Raw genomic sequence first — 20,359 nt, forward strand, 5'->3', positions numbered from 1 at the left:
CGTGCTGCGATTCATAGAGTCGCAAAGAGTCGGACACGACTGAATGACTGAACTGAACTGAACTGAAAGATATAAAGATAAATAAGACACTGCCCACATCCGTGAGTTCTTAGTCAAGTGGGGGAATCAGACGTGAAAAAGAGAGGCTTTAATACAATGCAGAAAACACAAAGTAGACATTATATATATTGGGGAAAGATTTTTGAGGAAATGAAAGCTGAACTGCAAGTTGTAGCACAAGTAAAAGTCTGTCAATCAGAGACTATAGATAAAGTCATTTTGGGTGGAGGTAACAATATATGTAAAGTTGGAGTCATGAAAAAGCATGATACATGTGTGAAATAGGAGTACTTTTATGCTGATGGGACATCATAAATTAGATGAGGGTGGCTGAAGGTGAACCTGGAGTGGTGGGCAGGATGTTGTCCCCTGAGCTGTGATGTCATCTCACCAAATCTAACAGAGTTGAGAGTTTAAAAAGGGAATGTGAGCACATGATGCAGTTAGTTACTCTTATCTTGCAAGGCTGACAATGCTTGATATCCCAAGTGTTGGAGTTTTAGAAGGCAGATTGAAAGATGAATATAGAATTGTGTTTCTATAGGACAGGAGCAAGAAAAAGAGAGACCTGTAAAGGGCTTGAGTGTGACAATGATAGGGAATTTATTCAATGATCAACTGTAAGGGCCAGTTAGGACAGTATAGTGCTTAGGTACAGACCTGGCACTTTGAGCAGAAACACAAATTCAGTGTTTCTGAATTTGAGACAGCAAGGTGGGTAGTATTATTCCCGTTTAATAGATTATGAAGTTTATATTCAGAGAGGAAAAATTATTTACCTTTGGCCACATATCTAGTAAAAGTCATAACTGAGATAAGACCCCAGCTTTTAAACTTGTTAGTATATTGATATTTCTACTATACCGACTTGGGTGACTTTGGGTAAGCCGTTTTACCTCTCTGAGCTTCACTTCCCTCTGAAGGCTGTTATGAAGAAAAGTGGTTTAAAAATACCTCGAGTAATATGCGACACATATTAGTAATCAATAAATGTTACTTCTCTTTTCTAAACCATATTGCCTCTGTTGTAAACTGAACTTGGTGGGATTTGAGGAATTTTAATCTGTGAACACAGGCTTCCCTGGTGGCTCAGTGGTAAATAATCTGCCTGCAGTGCAGAAGCCACAGGGAATGCAGGTTTGATCCCTGGGTCAGGAAGGTCCCCTGGAGGACATGGCAACCCACTCCAGTATTCTTGCCTGGAGAATCTCATGGACAGAGGAGAATGGCAGGCTATAGTCCATGGGGTGGCAAAGAGTTGAACATGACTGAAGCAACTTAACACACACTCAACCTGTGAACCAAATGGATTTCTATGGCCTTGTTAAGTGCCCACAAGACTAATGTGGGACACATTGTCCTGCACACATGAAATACCAAATTCCACCTTGACTATCACACAAATATCCTTATTTTCCCTACTCCGGCCCTATCTTTGGAGAGACTGCTTTTGTAATTCCCATCATCTTAAAGGTTCTGGAAGTGTGGAATCAAAAATGTTTTTCCTCCTATCTTCTATCTGCCACTGTAATGGAAGGGACATTGCTGAAAACCACTTACCCAGTGCAATCTCCCTACCTAGAAGTCTCATGAAATTTTATTTTGTATACTTAATACCATTTGTGCACCCCATTTTTCCTACATCTCCCTTATGAGTTTCCTATTTAATATACCATAGTTGGAAAAGAACACTGGTTTATCCTGAGCAGTTTCTTCTGAACTCAGTCATTGATTTTTGGAATAGAGAAAAACCATCTGTCGCCTTGCTGCAACTACCCTTTGAGGGGACAAGGTCCTCAGTGAAGCTAAACATTGTTCCTGCTGCCATAACAGATGCCTTCCAAGTGACATTAAGGACACTGCAGTAAGCAGAAGAAGCTTCTGTGTATTTTTACATACTGGCTATTAATCCTTCTGTTATTTCAGGGGCCCTTGGACTTAACCCTGAAGTACTGTGTGAGAAGGAAGACGGAATCTATCGATAAGAGATTCTGTTTCGATATAGAAACAAATGAAAGGTAAGGATGCGAACTGGCAGTGTCCCATGTGCCAGTTTCTGAGCCTGGGTAGGTATTTTATTTTTATCTGTCATCTATTATTGATAAAAATGAGCAAAACTATTCATGACACCATTGTCTTGGCTCTTTTGGCTGCCCCTCCCTGTTAGAACTGGACCAGAGCTGGTTCTCTCTATTTAAGGTTCAGGCAGCTTTGCCTTACTTGCTATAGGCAGAAGTTACTCCTAGGATTTAATTTGCTATGATATATGCAAAAGGTCAGTATTTGGTGATACTGCAAAAGAACAGGATAGCAAAGCTTATTCTTTTTTTTTTTAATCTCAATATACAAGAACAAATTAATTGAAACACACATTTAAGGGAACGTAGATTGGATGGAGGGTGGTAGTAGTATTCGGGATTCTTTTTTCTGCCATTTGGTACAAATGATGTGGACTTTTCCTACGCTGCAGATATTTATGTAAAGTGTAAATAGTTTAATTATCAACTTTCTGATTTCAGCAAAGCTTGCAATCTTTGGATTCGGTTGCATTTGTTCCTATCTAATTCTCTTTTCGTCTTTTTAACCTGGACAATTTATTGGTGGGGAACTTTAAATTTTACTTTTAAATTTTAAAATGAGAGCATTTGGAGTTACTTTGGAAAAAGACACATTATGTAGTTGGGAAGTTGATCCAGAATTTGGTGAGTAAATGTGTTTCTATATTTTATTTCCATCCATTATTCCTATGTATAAGGCAGTAAGTATTATAATAGAATTTAACAAAAGATTAGATTGCTAGAAAGGAACTTGGTTGAATTACAATATCATATGAGCAAACCTATCAGTAACTAGAATCATATAGATCAGATTAAGAAAATAAGGCATATTTTTTGCCTTGGAATAAGTAGCTATTAGTTCTCTTCCCCGTTTTAAATTTATGTTTGTGAATCTATATGCTTTCTTTGTTAAGAATGGATGATCCCAATCAAAGATGGCTGTAATAGTAATCAGTGTTACTGATGATCATGAAGTTGTCACTCATTTCCACCCTGCACCTTTGAGCTCAGTAGGAAGGGGAAAGCAACCATTGGCTGTGGCTTCCTTTTTATGAACCTTTAGTGTCTTTGGCTCTGTAGAATTAATGTACTTAAATAAAATTAAAATTTTCTGTGTCTAATTCCATTCTGATTCACTTTTCAACTTAAATTTGCAAGCCACTTGCAAGTATTATTCTCATAGACTCAAAGCATTTGCAAACAGTTTGGCCCTGAGGTTAAGGGCAAGGATCAATATATATATTGCTTCTAGTGCTGTGTATGGCTCATGGTAGACACTGAATTTGGTATTCATTTTTAAATTTTTTTCCCTACCCAAGAATACTGGGGAATTCTGAGACTAGAACCCAGGATTAAAGTTTTGATATAGCTATGATTTTACTCACCACATATTGGGCATTTAAAAAATATTCCTGCACTAAACTCCACCCTCATTTTATAGGTGAGGAGACTGAGACTTGTATATGTTTAACTGCCTTGCCTAGTCAAAATCACATAGTGGCAAGGTTGAGCTCAAACTCTGGTCTGTAGGTCTCCAAATCTCATGTTCTTTTAAATTTTATTCCATTGTCTATTATAAGCAGAATAAATATGTTGTGAAATAGAGGGTCAAATATAATAATGCACAGATGCTGAGGTGCCTCTGTGCATGTGGAGTTTTCTGTGTAATATGACATCTGCATCTGCTTTCCTGGCTGGTCAATCTGATATAAGGGGCAGAGGCAGGCCTTGCAGTAGACATCAGGCATCTGTACTCATGTTCCCTGCAGAATTGAATAGGTGACTCTTTGAATCCCCGTTTCTATTTCTGGAATAGAGGATAACTTTTTTTTTTATTATTGTTCCTACCAATATTTTAAGCCACAGTCTCATAGCCCATCAAAAATTGAAGGGCAATAATTAAAGTAATAAAAATAATAACATTGATGATGACAATGACAGCAACAGCTGCTAACATTCACTGAGTACCTCTATGTGCTAGGCACCATTCTCAGCCTTTATTGTATTGTTTTTCTTTGCTTTTTTAATTATTTATTTTAATTGGAGTCTAATTGCTTTACAATGTTATGGTGGTTTTTGCCATATATCCACATGAATCAGCCAGGGTGTACATGTGTCCCCCCATCCTGAACCCCTCTCCTACCTCCCTCCCCACCCCATCCCTTTGGGTTGTCCCAGAGCACCAGCTTTGAGTGCCCTGCTTCATACATCAAACCTGCACTGGTCATCTATTTTACATATGGTAATATACATGTTTCAATGCTATTCTCTCAAATCATCCCACCCTTGCCTTCTCTCACAGAGTCCAAAAGTCTGTTCTTTACATTTGTGTTTCTTTTGCTGTCTTCCATATAGGGTTGTCATTACCATCTTTCTAAATTCCATGTATATGCATTAATATACTATATTGGTGTTTCTCTTTCTGACTTACTTCACTCTGTATAATAGACTCCATTTTCATCCACCTCATTTTAAAAGTATAATTTCCTTTAGTCTTCATTCCAATCCCAAAGAAAGGCAATGCCAAAGAATGCTCAAACTACCACACAATTGCACTCATCTCACACGCTAGTAAAGTAGTGCTTAAAATTCTCCAAGCCAGGCTACAGCAATATGTGAACTGTGAACTTCCAGATGTTCAAGCTGGTTTTAGAAAAGGCAGGGGAACCAGAGATCAAATTGCCAACATCCTATGGATCATTGAAAAATCAAGAGAGTACCAGAAAAACATCTATTTCTGCTTCATTGACTATGCCAAAGCCGTTGACTGTGTGGATCACAAAAAACTGTGGAAAATTCTGAAAGATAAGGGAATACCAGACCATCTGACCTGTCTCTTGAGAAACCTGTACGCAGGTCAGGAAGCAACAGTTAGAACTAGACATGGAACAACAGACTGGTTCCAACTAGGAAAAGGAGTACGTCAAGGCTGTATATTGTCACCCTGCTTATTTAACTTATATGCAGAGTACATCATGAGAAACGCTTGGCTGGAGGAAGCACAAGCTGGAATCAAGATTTCTGGGAGAAATTTCAATAACCTCAGACATGCAGATGACACCACCCTTATGGGAGAAAGTGAAGAAGACCTAAAGAGCCTCTTGAAGAAAGTGAAAGAAAAGAGTGAAAAAGTTTGCTTAAAACTCAACATTCAGAAAAGTAAGATCATGGCATCTGGTCCCATCACTTCATGGCAGATAGATGGGGAAACAGTGGCTGACTTTATTTTTCTGGGCTCCCAAATCACTGCAGATGGTGACTACAGCCATGAAATTAAAAGATGCTTACTCCTTGGAAGGAAAGTTATGACCAACCTAGATAGCATATTAAAAAGCAGAGACATCACTTTGCCAACAAAGGTCTGTCTAGTCAAGGTTATGGTTTTTCCTGTAGTCATGTATAGATGTGAGAGTTGGACGGTGAAGAAAGCTGTGCACCAAAGAATTGATGCTTTCGAGCTGTGGTGTTGGAGAAGACTCTTGAGAGTCCCTTGGACTGCAAGGAGATCCAGCCAGTCCATCCTAAAGGAGATCAGTCCTGGGTATTCATTGGAAGGACTGATGTTGAAGCTGAAACTTCAATACTTTGGCCACCTGATGCGACGAGCTGACTCGTTGGAAAAGACCCTGTTGCTTGGAAAGATTGAGGGCAGGAGGAGAAGGGGACAACAGAGGATGAGATGGCTGAATGGTATCACCGACTTGATGGGCATGGGTTTGGGTGGACTTAGGGATTTGGTGATGGACAGGGAGGCCTGGCATGCTGCGGTTCATGGGGTTGCAAAGAGTCAGACACGACTGAGCAACTGAACTGAACTGAACTTTAGTCTTCATCACAGTCACATGAAGTGGGCGGTGTTTCTATCCCAATCTCACAAAGACAAGGAGACAGAGAGAAGTTAAGCACTTAGATTATACAACTAGTAAATGTTAGAGCTAGGATCCAAATCCAGGCATACTAATTTCCAAACCCACATTCTTAACCACTGAACTCTACTGCAAATGTGTTATATGTGCCTTTTTGTTTTAGAGGAGTGACTGAGACCTCAGGGTGGGCACAGGATTTGTCTAAAATCATGATGGAAAAGCCTGGCCTAGAAGTCAATACTCTTTCTACTTTGTCATTTTGTTCTTAACCATATTGTTCTTTGAATTTCACTTTTAGGAGCACCTGAGAATCTTCAAATGCTTCCTGAATAGTCACTTGTTTATTCTTTCAGCTTCTTTGTACGATCAAGAGAGGATACATACCAGCGTTCTGATTTCCTAAATAGGAAAACTGTGTCTGTAATAGGTTTAACTTCATATCTAGTCTACAGCATCTGCTTTAAATTTTTTTGCCCATTTGCTTGCTTTCCTTCTTTCTAGCTTCAGGATTCAGCTGGGTAATTATTTTTTTCAGAGATTTGTAGACTTTCTAGCCCCATAAGATATGTCTAAAATGTTGGATATTTCTTAGAGAAAGGTAAAGTTGAAAGAGTCCAGTACTGAAAGCCAAGTCCTAGTTTTCAGTTGATTCTGGCTTAAAGATCATTTGGGGGCTTTACTTATTAAGGAGTACTTTAATGTAGTAAGAGACAGAAGGACAAGTAGGATAGGAATCCCATGGTATCAGAACTGAAAAGGACCTACCAATTTGTCAGATCCAAATTTTTTATGGCTAAAGAAATTGAGGCACAGTGAGTGACTTTCCCACTGAACTCTCTTGTCATTACCCTGTTACCATTTCATGACTCAGAGAGGTCTCTTCTTAACACGGAAGTAGTGAGAGGAACAAATATCTCCTAGTGGCACAACTAGGCAAAGAATGGAAGAGACCTTATGCCTGCAAGTAATATGATTAATCCCCAAATTCCAGCTTGGTTTTGAAGGTCCGAGAAGAACAATGTATACCAAATTGGGGTATCTCTGGGTATATAGTTGCAGTTACTGCAAATAAATAAAATAAAATTGGATTTCAAGTTGTATGTCATGCAGAAGAGGCCTTATTATGTATTAGCTAAGAAAGAACATGCCTGCTGGACTAAAATTTCTAAATCAAAATCCTGGCTCTACACTTTCCATGGACTTAGGTAACCTCTCTGTGCCTCAGTTTCTCCTTCTGTATAATAGGGATTTCTATAGTCTCTGCTTTATAGGCTTCTTGTGTAGATTAAGTGAAGTAATACCTATAAAGTACTTATAGTACTATGGCACTTACTGAGCATTCAATAACTAGTATTTGTTGTTATTATTTATAAGATTGCTTAAATCAGCCAGAAAGCCTCCCTGTGCATTTTGTTGACTTCTTTCCAACTGAAATGCTCCTTGGACATTCTAGGTGGTAGAAGTAGCAAAGCCATTTTCCTGATACTTATAGTGAACATGCTCAGAACCACTTGAACTCAGACCAAATGACTGGCTTCTAAGAGTGAGAGGCAGGAAGAGCTTCAGTTTTTTTAAAGCACACAGTGGGGTCACTTTAAGTCTATATTATGGTGAGGTATCAGCATCTGCCTTCATATTTCCTTGCCTGACCCTGGCATGAAGCCACCAAGATACTACCTCCACCAATGTTTCCAAAGTTACTGTTCTCTAATCCATTGTTTTTCTGAGTAAAAAAAGATTTTGAAAAATTGGAAATCTGTATTCCTGTGTCTGCTCAGTGTCATAACTCCCAGGGCTGAGAGGAACCATAGATTATAAGACTCCATTCTCTCAGTTAACTTTCCTGCTCTCAACCTGTCATTTATTCCTTAGACCAGGAACCATCACTCTGCAAGCTCTTTCAGAAGCTAACAGAAGACTATGGATGGAGGCTATGGATGGGAAAGAACCTGTAAGTTACCCTGGGGAAACCTCAGCAACATAGGCCAGTATATGAGTGTGCTCTAGTGGTAGCAGTGAGTCCAGGACAATTAAATGGTGATAGATAATTCATACTCAAAAGTTTAGAGTTAGAAGGAAATGCTGAACAACATTTCTTGTTTAACAAGTTAGGCAACTTGATTTCCAGAGATGGTAAAGGACTTCTCTAGAATTAGCCTCAGAAAGGCATCACAATGGACCTAGAAACTAGGTCTCTCAGCCTCTTTCTTCTTATACAGCTATGCCCACAAGGTTTTAAGAAAGAAAATTAAGCCTTTTTGTAGTTTATAGCATTAATATGTGTTCATATATAAGGATGGAAAATAATTTTCATGACTGTGAACAAGCGTTTATTAAGATTTTATTCAGAATGGTTTTATTGCCTCTCCCTTACATTCCTAGGTCAACTTATTCTCTTTTAGGGCAGGAGATGGCATTGCCATCCTATATCCCAAAATGCACCATTTCATTTAGAACGCTGTTACATAGGATTACAAGCAATACTTTTACAGGGCTAACAATTATCATAGAAAGACCAATATGAACAGTCAGGTCACCAAAAAGCATTTTATTTCTTCAGTATCTTCTGTGTGGGTGTCTTCTTGTGGCATATGATGTAATGTCAGCTTCTTAGTTTTGGAATCCCAAAAGGTTATATTTGGGTCTGGTTCTGCCATTCAATGATTGTGTGACCTTGAGCTACTTATTTAATTTCTCTGAGATTCTTCTCTTCAGTAAAATGGCTTTAATAATTTCTGTTCTACCTATCTCACAGAGTTGCTTTGAAAGAAATCAATTGAAAGCCAGTTTGTCAACCATAATATACTATATCAGTTTGAAGTTCTTCTCACTAGTCTGAAGGCTTGATGCAAAGCTACTGAAACTCAGTAGTATTTGGGTACAATCTAATCTTCTTGCTTTATTCAAGGCAAAAGCTTGCTAAAATGGAGAATATATTACAGGGACTTCTTTCTGTGTGTTTCTAGTGCCTTGAAGACTAGTGAGGAAGCCCCAGCTATAAGATTACATTTATAGCAACCAAGAAGATAGCAGGAGAGAAGTGGTGTTGTAAGGACTATCATCCAGAAAATAGACCAGGGCCTTTCTCTGCTCCCTTCTTTCACAGAAACTTGGAGCTTAACCATTACATGCCTGTGATATTTCTCTAGCAGGATACTAGCAAGCCCAGCAAGACATTTTATTCTTTTTTGTTGTTGTTCATGTTTATTTTTTAATCAAAATATAGTTAATTTACAATGTTGTAAGTCATTTTACTCTTAATTCCCTCTCCTGAACTTGCTCTCCCTTTAAAGTTTTAAAAATCAAAGGGTAAAGATGGCTTTTTGTGAAGAATGATATTAGAACATGGGCCCTCTGAATGTGGGTCCTTATCAACTTGACCTGTCTCACTGACATATCCGTTGGCATACACATAGAGGCAGAAAATTTTATTTTAAAAGGATAGATTGTTAAAGCAGATTACACAGATGGCATATAGAGGACTTATTTCCTGCATTACTAATGTTGCTTCTGCTCTACTAACAACCTCCCTCCCCAATTCACTAATATTATACATAGTAAGAAGATCAGTTCTTGAAGGAACATCTCCTGCAACACTGATCATTTTAGAGATATCAATTTTGAAGTCTAGAGAATGAATGGTACATGCCTAAGTTTCATAATGATGTAGCCATAAAGCTAAGATTAGGCTTCAAGAGTGAAGGATCTCCTCTTGTCTCTCACATAGCTATCATAATGCATATTTTAAGATGACTCAGAGAAAGTTTGGTGAATACATGGATCTCTTTCAGATGGGCACTTGCTTTTCTACCCATCTGGATAGAAAATTACCACTAACACCTTTGGGTAAGGATATTGGTATTAGTAATATTTAAATTTTACCATCAGCTATTCAACACTGCAGTCTCTTATCCAGATCATTGAAGGTTTGTTTGGTGAGGCTTATTACAGCAAGATCTAACTCTGCTTTCTTCTGCCAATAACCTGGAGAAAACCACTTCCTTTCTGTCATACTCTCTTGCTCCATCAGGAAAATTCTCTAAGTTTTACAACGTAAATGTCTAGGATGGGTAGGCTACCACTGCAGTGAGCTGTGTGAAATCCAATGTAATCTTCAGGGAATGTTAATCCTACTGTTTCTAGTGACCTAGGCAAAGATTGATTCTGTTTAGCCCGTTTTATTACTTGTTAAACTCTTAAAAGTCACTAATGCTTTTGATGGCTTATTTGGGGAAAGTTATTTAGTATTTGCTGTACTTACCTATAGTGATTCACAATATCCATGGCTCTTTCTGTCTCTTTTTTTGTAGATCTACCACAGCCCTATAACAAAACAGGAAGAAAGTAAGTCAGATTTCTGATCTACTGGCATTATAAACTGTTAGCTATCCTAATTACAGTAAATACTGTCATCAGTGATTTGTATTATTGATGCAAATGTATTTATGGATACCTTTGTGTGAAATGAAATTCAGACCTGTTTTTTTAGGTGTCTTTTGATTGAACTAAGGAAGTCACTTTATCTTAGCTTATTGGTGGGGTAGTAATATAGAGAAACACTAATTATATTCTTCTTGTTCTAGACACATGATAGAAATTGTGTGCATTTCCAGCCTAATTTTTCACATTTGATGTAGCTCATGCCTCAAGCAGATATAATACAAAAAGGGTCAAGTAAAAACATTTTGTGTTATAAGAGTAAAAATTCTAACCACTTCTCTCCCCCAAATGAAGAATCTTTCCATTTAAAGGTGATTAAAGGAGAGAGACCAAATCCCTAATTCTCTCACTGTAGTCTCTTAACCAGATCCCTGAAGGTTTGTTAGGTGAGGTGTATTACAACAGGATCTAACTCTGCTTTCTTTTGCTTGAAACAGTGGAACTGAATGAAGTGGGGTTCAAGTTTGTTAGGAAGTGCATCAATATAATTGAGACCAAAGGTAAGATATGAGCCATAGCCTTGGCATCATTTGAATCTGATTATTCTTTTTTTTAATGATTTTTAAAATTTATTTAATTTTTATTGATGTATAGTTGATGTGCAATATTAGGATCACAGCCTTGTCATGGCAAAGGGGCTTGCATAACTCAATAAAGCTATAAGGCATACCATGCAGTGCCATCCAAGACAGATGGGTCATAGTGAAGAGTTCTGACAAAACAAAAACCTCCAGTGGTCCATTGGAGGAGGAAATGGCAAACCATGTCAGTATTCTTGCCTGGAGAACCCCATGGACAGTATGAAAAGACAAAAAGATATGGAACTGGAAGATGAGTTCCCCAGGTTAAAAGGTGTCCAACATGCTACTGTAGAAGATCTGAGGGCAATTACTAATATCTCTAGAAAGAATGAAGCAGCTGGGCCAAAGTGGAAATGATGCTCAGTTATAGATGGTGGTGAAAGTAATGTCCAGTGTTGTAAAGAACAATATTGTATAGGAACCTGCAATGTTAGGTCCATGAATCAAGGCAAATTGGACATGGTCAAGCAGGAGATGGAGAGAGTGAACATCAAAATCTTAGGAATCATTGAACTAAAATGTACAAGAATGGGTGAATTTAATTCAGATAACCATTGTGTATATATATACATGTATATATATATATAATATCTACTACTGTGGGCAAGAATCCCTTAGAAGAAATGGAGTAGAACTAATAGTCAACAAAGGAGTCCAAAATGCAGTATTTGGATGCAACCTCAAAAAGGGCACAAACGGTTCATTTTCAAGGCAAACCATTCAACTTCACAGTAATCTCAGTCTATACCTCAACCACTAGTGCCAGAGAAGCTGAAGTTAAACAGTTCTATGAAAACCTACAAGACCTTCTAAAACTAACACCAAAAAAGATGTCCTTTCCATCATAGGGGATTGGAATGCAAAAGTAGGAAATCAAGAGATACCCAGGATAACTGGCAAGTTTAGCCTTGGAGTAAAAAGTGAAGCAGGGTAAAGGCTAACAGAGTTTTGACAAGAGAACATGCTGGTCATGGCAAACATCCTTTTCAACTACACAAGAGACAACTCTACACATGGACATCACCAGATGGTCAATACCAAACTCAGATTGATTATTTTCTTTGCCGCCAAAGATGGAGAAGCTATGTACAGTCAGCAAAAACAAAACCTGGAGCTGACTGTGGCTCAGATCATGAGCTCCTTATTACAAAATTCAGGCTTAACTTGAAGAAAGTAGGGAAAACCACTAGGCCATTAGGTGTGACCTAAATCAAATCCCTAATGATTATACAGCTGTGATGAATGGATTCAAGGGATTAGATTTGGGAGACAGGATGTCTAAGGAACTATGTATGGAGGTTTGTAACATTGTGTAGGAGGCAGTGACCAAAGCCATTCCAAAGAAAAATAAATACAAGGAGGCCATGTGGTTGTCTGAGGGAGCATTACAAATAGCTGAGGAATGAAGAAAAACGAAAGACAGGGGAGAAAGGGAAAGACATACCAAACAGAATGCAGAGTTCCAGAGAATGTCAAGGAAAGAAAAGAAGTCCTACTTAAATCAACAATGCAAAGACATAGAGGAGAACAATACAATGGGAAAGGCTGGAGATCTCTTCAAGAAAATAGAAGATATCATGGGAACATTTCATGCAAGGATGGGCATGATAAAAGACAGAAACAGTAAGGATGTAACAGAAGCAGAAGATATTAAGAAGAGGCGACAAGAATACACAGAAGAACTATACAAGAAAGGTATTAATGACCCAGGTAACAACGATGGTGTATGGTCACTTATCTAGAACCAGACATCCTGGAGTTTGAAGTCAAGTGTGACTTAGGAAGCATTACTACAAACAAAGCTAGTGGAGGGGACATAATGCCAGCTGAGATATTTAAAATCCTAAAAGATGATGCTGTTAAAGTGCTGCAGTCAATATGTCAGAAAATTTGGAAAATTCAGCCATGGCCACAGGACTGGAAAAGGTCAGTTTTTATTCCAATCCCAAAGAAGGGTAATGCCAAAGAGTGCTCAAACTACTGTACAATCGTGTTCATTTCACATGCAAGTAAGGTTATACTCAAAATCCTTTGAGCTAGGCTTTAGCAGTATGTGAACTGAACTTCCAGATGTACAAGCTGGGTTTCAAAGAGGCAGAGGAACCAGAGATCAAATTGCCAACATTCTTAGGATTATGGAGAAAGCAAAGGAGTTCCAAAAACACATCTACTTCTGTTTCATTGACTATGCTAAAGCCTTTGACTGTGTGGATCCCAACAAACTGTGGAAAATTCTTAAAAAAGAAGGGAATACCAGACCACCTTACGTTTCTCCTGAGAAAACCGTATGCTGGTCAAGAAGCAACAATTAGAACCAAATATTAATAATTTGTGGTTTCCTGCTTTTAGTGATAAAGAACTTCAAATGGCAAAAAAAATATTTTTAAATACTATCTGACACTTTTCAAGCAGTGTTTTGGTAGTTCCACCCTAAAAGAATAAGAGTTCAGTTTCTGCCACAATACATATTGATTTAAAAATTGTTAGGGGCAAAGTTAAAATTCAGCAAATGTGGCATTAATATTTTTCCAGGTTGATGATACTTTCTTGTTTCTGAGAATATGTTGAATGTAGGCAAGAGTAGTGTATAAGCCAGGGCTGATTTTTTTTTTTTTTTTTCCGAAATGTTGCTTCAATCTTTCTCAGTACATGAAATGTTTATTTGCTTCACACCTGCCATACTGTAGCTCTCTCTTACTTTATATCCCTGCCCAGGGACAACTTGAAGGTTGATATCTCCTCCTTTTGCAACTAAACCCAAGCTTCTTTCCAAAATGACAACACTGTCCTCTGTTATCTGCTGCTACTCACATAAGCATTTTTTTCCTATTTACTATAGAATGTGTTCTTTTCTATTCATGTTATTGAGGGCTTGGTACAATCCAAATGAAAGTATGGAAAGAATAGTTTGCAGAGGCGTTTCAGGACTGTTCCCCTATTGTAGAGGAGGGCTGGAGAGATTGGAGACAGTAGGAAGATCCTTTCTCATTTGAATTGAATCCATTGTGTAAGTACACACTTTCTCTACCTTGAGGGAGATGAAAGTTCTAGCTATATTAATAAAACTGACCTGGTATTCTTTCTCTAGGAATCAAGACAGAGGGATTGTACCGTACCGTGGGCAGCAATATTCAGGTTCAGAAGCTGCTGAATGCCTTTTTTGGTAATAATTTTAATTTCATAATTCTTTTGGGAAGTTGTTTGTATATTAGAAAGAAATGTGGCTATAAAAGAAAGGAGACATTGATAAAGGTTGTAGAATATATTTTTAAAATATTTTTTTAAGTTTTTTATTTCTAATTTAATTAGTTTATTTTCTATTTTTTAACTTTACAATATTGTATTTGTTTTGCCATACATTGACATGAATCCACCATGGGTGTAAATGTACTCTTACTTGCCTATGCTGAGTCAGAGACACTTTTCCTTGAAACAATGATTAGCATTTCTCCTTCTCAAATCTGGATTCTACCCCAACCTCTCCATTGGAACTACCCTCGCCAGGCACAGAAGGTATATTCTTGTGAAATTCAGTGAACTCTTTTCAGTTTCTATCTTACTTGATATCCTTATTGACCACTCCCTCCTTTTGAAACTTTCTCTCTACATGATGTTTATGATTCAACAGTCTCTTAATTCTTCTAACATCGTGTATTATTCCTTTCAAGTGACTTTTGTCAGGTTCTTTTTCTTCTTACCTTTTAAATCTTGTCTGGGTATTTCCCAGCCTTCTATCTTTGCCCCTCTTCACTTCTTCTACATGTTTTCCTAATGATTAGATTTTATTCCTAGCTATGGATCACATTTTTCTTTTTTTACATAAGTCTGGTAAGTTTTGTTATATGCTGTACATTGTGACTTGAGTGTTGCAGTTTTGGTGGTTTCTTTTTTAGTGTGTTGAATTTTGTTTTGCAGTCAGTTATTTGTGCATCAGCTTGCTTCATTTGAGAATTATTTTTAATCTTATTAGGACAGATATAAAGTATTCTTTCCTGGCTAGTTTAGCCTTACATCTAAGGTCTGATTTCTTTTGTCTCTTCATTCTTAGTGGTTGGAACTTAAACAGTTGCCAGCTCTGTGTGAGTTTTGGGTATTCTTCAGAATAACGCTTGTTGGTATTTCTTTGTCTAGCCTCATGGATTTTCATCCTAGGCATTCATGGTTTTGTATTCAGTGACAGATTCAAGTGGACCCACAGCTAAGGGTTTTTCAGTTCTTTTTCTACATAGATCCCTCTTCTCTGGTACTCTGACCTGCTAAGTTTACTCTGACCTAGTTTACTCAGCCTTTCTGACCTCTGCTCTTTGTCTCTTCAACTGAGTAAGACGTTTATGCTCAGCTTGAGCTCTCACTCGCCATGCTACCATCCAGAAAATGTTTTCAGGTAGCAAACTGGTAATGATAAGGCTTATCTTGCTTTTTCCTCTTTTTTAGGGTTCTATACTGTGTATTCGGAGAAGGCAATGGCACCCCACTCCAGTACTCTTGCCTGGAAAATCCCATGGACGGAGGAGCCTGGTAGGCTACAGTCCATGGGGTCGCTAAGAGTCGGACGACTGAGCGACTTCACTTTCACTTTTCCCTTTCATGCACTGGAGAAGGAAATGGCAACCCACTCCAGTATTCTTGCCTGGAGAATCCCAGGGACGGCGGAGCCTGGTGGGCTGCTGTCTATAGGGTCGCACAGAGTCGGGGACACCTGAAGCGACTTAGCAGCAGCACAGCATACTGTGTATTGTTCAAGTACTACAAACAGCTATTTCATATATTTTGTCCCAGATTCTAATGGTTACCACAGGAGAGAAAGTCTGGTTCTAGTTACTTCAACTCTCTTTGGTTTTTACTAGCACCTCTGTGCTGTCAACACACCAAAATCACTAATCCAGACATCATATCATGAGTTCTAAACTAATGGCCCATTTTCCCACTGGTCCTGTGCTTTTCAAACATATTTAGGTCATGGCACACATTGGGCTTCCCTGGTGGCTCAGTGGTAAAGAATCCACCTGCCAAGGCAGGAGATGCGGGCTCAGTCCCTGGATCAGAAATATCCCCTAGAGAAGAAAATGACAACCCACTTCAATATTCTTGCATAGGAAATCCCGTGGACAGGGGAACTTGGCGGGCTACAGTTCATGGGGTCGCAAAAGAGTCAGACATGACTTAGTAAGTAAACAACAACAGCAACACACTAGAATGATCATATCTGTGTAACACACTCTGGTAAATGGACAAAATGATCATGGCTGAGGCAGTAATCCCCAAAGGCTGAGGAAATCAGTACTGGAGTTTTTACACAAGATCTCTGTACATAGATATTCCACAGGTACATATGATTTACATGCCCAAAACTAAACTCATTTTTTATGTCTTCCTGCAAGCCTGCTCTTCTTCCTTTTGTGAATGGTGATGAACTGTCTGGTAAGCTCAGTTCTCATAAAGTTTCACAGAACAAGTTGAGTGTGGAAAGTTGCAGTTTGGATAAAGCATATATTTTTGGTCTTTTCTGTGTTGCATAGCTTAACTTCCACAACCTTACAGACCTGACACCTCAACCTGTTAGCACTTGAGGGTGCTATAGCATCCAGTAATAACAGTAATGTAGATTTTGCATTGCAGATTATATCACTGATGCCTCAATATATGCCTTTGTTTATCACTTTACACTGTTGACTTTTAAAAATGTAAGTTCTGTTTTCCTGGCCAATTTACATTGCATTTTATAAGCTAAAGGACACTTCATATATAAAACAATTGACAGCATGGACCAGGATATTTAATCTCTGAAAAATTATTTAGTCTCATAAATTATTTAGAATTGTATTTCCAGTATCACTACATTCTTCTACCTGATGTATCATAAGCTAAAACAAAATGTCATACTACTCATCCTACTGATTCTGTTATAGGGTTCAATAGGACTTAAATGGTTCATTCAAATCACACAAGACAGTACAATTCAGTTGGTATAGTGCATCTGTGAAACATCAACCTCCAAACAGAAATATCTAAAAAATAGACAAAGACGTTCTGAATGTAAATATTTAGAAATATAATTTAAAATAGTGTTAATTTACTTATGTATGCGTAAAACTTGTAAACCTTGATCCCTGGCCCATTATCTAATTCTAGATCTGCTGATGACCTAATTCATTTATTCATTAATTTTAGCAAATATTTGAGTACCTGCAATGGGCCAGGCATTACATTCAGGGCTATAGATTAAACACTGAACTTGTATTTCCTATCTTTGTGGGACTTACATTCTATGGAGAAGACTCAGCCAGCACATAGTCTATACTTATGTAAGGAGACCTCCCTTCAAAGCTTCTCTCATATTATGTCTTCTGGAGATTCTCACTTGGATACTCAATTTCCCTGCTTCTTTTGACCTATCCTGATTGTTTCCCACACCACTATGAATTGGCCACCTTGGCTTCGTGTAGGCTCACCATAATTTGTCCAGGAAGAAAAGTATTTGTTTTCTTTTACCAGCATGATATCTTGTCCTTATTTCTTTCCTTATGTCTCATGCTCTTTTCCAGCTATTTTTAACCCCTAAATCTGTATACTGTAGACTACCATGTATGACATCTCCTATAACAGTTAACTGTAGGCTTTCTTCTGTTGTTTACTAGAGCCTTTCATACTTCCTGTACCTGAAAATCTGTCTTTTTGGCAAATAAAATATAACAATCAAAACGGATATATCCAAAATTAATAATTATTTTTCAATCAGTTTGTTGTTTACTAGTCACATTTCTCCCCTACCCTAGATTGTTGCATGATACCCTACATTAATACATCCTACAAACTGTGAGGAATAGAGTCTACACTTGCACTAGATCCATCAGAAACTACTTTGGTCACAGAGAAACTAATCTGCTTACCTCCAAGATAGCTTGTACCTCATCTAAGAGTTCTGCTTTTTCACCCTTTAACAAGTCATAGGCATCTTATCCATGATAATGCCTGCTGTTATCATTATAATCTTGATAATCAAAATTATGCTCTTGATAATGGCATGTACCTAGTCTACTGTGTTCACTGAGTTACTATTCCTTCAATGAAGCTCTGAAATCATGTTGTGCTTCAGAGACTAAGTGTTTTACAATGACTGGAGTAGATAGGGGGGGTGAGGCATAGAGAGTGAAGAGACTAGATATATTAACTGAAGTCTTTGATGAAATTGAACCTGGCCTGGAAACCATTGCCAACAAAGGTCCGTCTAGCCAAGGCTATGGTTTTTCCAGTGGTCATGTATGGATGTGAGAGTTGGACTATAAAGAAAGCTGAGTGCCAAAGAATTGATGCTTTTGAACTGTGGTGTTGGAGAAGACTCTTGAGAGTCCCTTGGACTGCAAGGAGATCCAACCAGTCCATCCTATAGGAGATCAGTCCTGAGTGTTCATTGGAAGAACTGATGTTGAAACTGAAACTCCAATACTTTGGCCACCTGATGCAAAGAACTGACTCATTTGAAAAGACCCTGATGCTGGGAAAGATTGAAAGCAGGAGGAGAAGGGGATGACAGAGGTTGAGATGGTTGGATGGCATCACCAACTCAATGGACATGAGTTTGGGTAAACTCTGGGAGTTGGTGATGGACAGGGAGGCCTGGCGTGCTGCAGTCCATGGGGTCGCAAAGAGTCAGACGTGACCGAGCAAATGAACTGAACTGAACTGAGGAAACCATACACAGAAAAGCATTGTTCCTATAATGCTGTTACAATGCTAGAGGACTACTGAGCTAAACAGAAGAGAAGTTGGCATGGTGAGTGAAGTAACTAATCACTAAGATGTTACTTATTTAGGTATTTAAATTTCTCCTTTCATATTCATACTATTAGAAGAAAATACATTTTATTTTCAGAAACCAAGTGGATACCACCTAATATAATCATATATAGAGAGTTAGATAGAGTAGAAATGTGCACACATGGATGATAATAGACATTTTTATTTCCATACTTAATGCAAAGTAGTCAACATCTGAAAAGTTAACTTTAGTATTAAGCTCACATATACTTACACAGATAATAAGGGCATATTAAACAGAAGTAACTTCAAATTACATGAGCTGTTTGGCTGAAGGAGAAAGAAGTCCACTTGAAAATAAAATAAAACCATGTCACACTCCACTTCAGGAGTTGCAGAACTTGAACTCTGTGCATTAATCTTTAAAAGAATTCTATATGGTAATAATCTTTATTATACTCTAGAATAATGGGAAGCTTTAGCTTTCAATATATCAAAATACTTTTATTCCTAAGTTCAGATCTTAGATCTTGTGTGAATATATTTTAAAAATTCATGTAGGTTCAAAACATTAATCATGTAACCATGACTATACTTACTAACCTAGATACATTGATTATTCTCAGATCATAGTTGATTTGAACCAATGCTACTGGAGGCTGAAATAATTTATCATCTATATGTAATGTTGTCATTAAAATTATTTTCTATTTTTCTTTAGTTTTGAAACTGACTTCAAAAACTTTTAGAAGTATAGTTAGTAGACTGAGCATTTTTTTATTGTTTTCTCAAGATCTGAATAACTGATGTCAAATTGATCTTTAGTTTCCAATCAACATATTGCCATTTTGGGGGGATTCCTGTTAATATGTGAAAGATGGGATAAGAATTTTTGTTTCATAGGTATCTTAACTTACAAAAAATAAATAAAAGCTGACATATGAATCTAGCAAAACCCTCACCCAACTTGCTCCATGGTGCTGGGTTTCTGATATAGGGACATTCTGTCACTTATCTTGTCATGAAAAAGCAACCAGGAAATTCTTCACATTAGTGTCCTATGACTGCTGTAACAAATTGCCACAAACATAGTGGCTTAAGATAACACAATTTGTTAAAGTTTAGGATGTCAAAGGTTTACAGTCAGTCTTATGGAGCTAAAATCAAGATATTGGCAGGATTATATTCCTTCTGGAGGCTCTGGAAGAGAATCTGTTTCCTTGCCTTTTGCAGCTTCTAGAAGAGGCCCATCTTCTTTGCCTCCTATCTGCTAAGCATTATATTAGGTGGTCAGTACATAACAGACAACAAGGCAGACAAAACTTCCTTTCCTCACAGAGCTTAGAGTCTAGCAGCAGCTATAGTTTATGAACAGAGTCATACATTTTCCTTTCAGAGTAACCTCTGGAATATTCCAGATCCAGGGCCCTGTTGATCTCTGCTGGCAGCACAAGGGCATAAAACATAAAAGAAATCACGGCATTCCCTTTGGAATAAAATAGTCTATTTCTTGAATGAAGATATTTCATAATATTTATATGATGCATGTAAGGAAAATATATTAGGGATAATGTAAAAGTGTTTTTCCCCCCTGATG

The 20,359-nt window shown here is 37.8% G+C and overlaps 1 protein-coding gene across 4 annotated transcripts in view; it reads left to right on the top strand.

Annotated features, from left to right (window-relative positions):
• Positions 1 to 20,359, top strand: part of OPHN1 (oligophrenin 1) — a 658,667-nt gene that overhangs the window by 278,537 nt on the left and 359,771 nt on the right. For all 4 annotated transcript variants that reach the window (XM_081567319.1, XM_081567322.1, XM_081567321.1 and 1 more), the window contains exons 11-15: positions 1,987 to 2,078; positions 7,856 to 7,934; positions 10,294 to 10,327; positions 10,861 to 10,923; positions 14,093 to 14,167. In XM_081567319.1, the coding sequence (XP_081423445.1) occupies positions 1,987 to 2,078; positions 7,856 to 7,934; positions 10,294 to 10,327; positions 10,861 to 10,923; positions 14,093 to 14,167 (343 nt within the window). The remainder of the gene's footprint in view (positions 1 to 1,986; positions 2,079 to 7,855; positions 7,935 to 10,293; positions 10,328 to 10,860; positions 10,924 to 14,092; positions 14,168 to 20,359) is intronic.

This window comes from Giraffa tippelskirchi, chromosome X (assembly GCF_054371585.1).
Source record: "Giraffa tippelskirchi isolate mGirTip1 chromosome X, T2T-mGirTip1v1.2.pri, whole genome shotgun sequence".
In the NCBI taxonomy this organism is placed as follows: domain Eukaryota; kingdom Metazoa; phylum Chordata; class Mammalia; order Artiodactyla; family Giraffidae; genus Giraffa; species Giraffa tippelskirchi.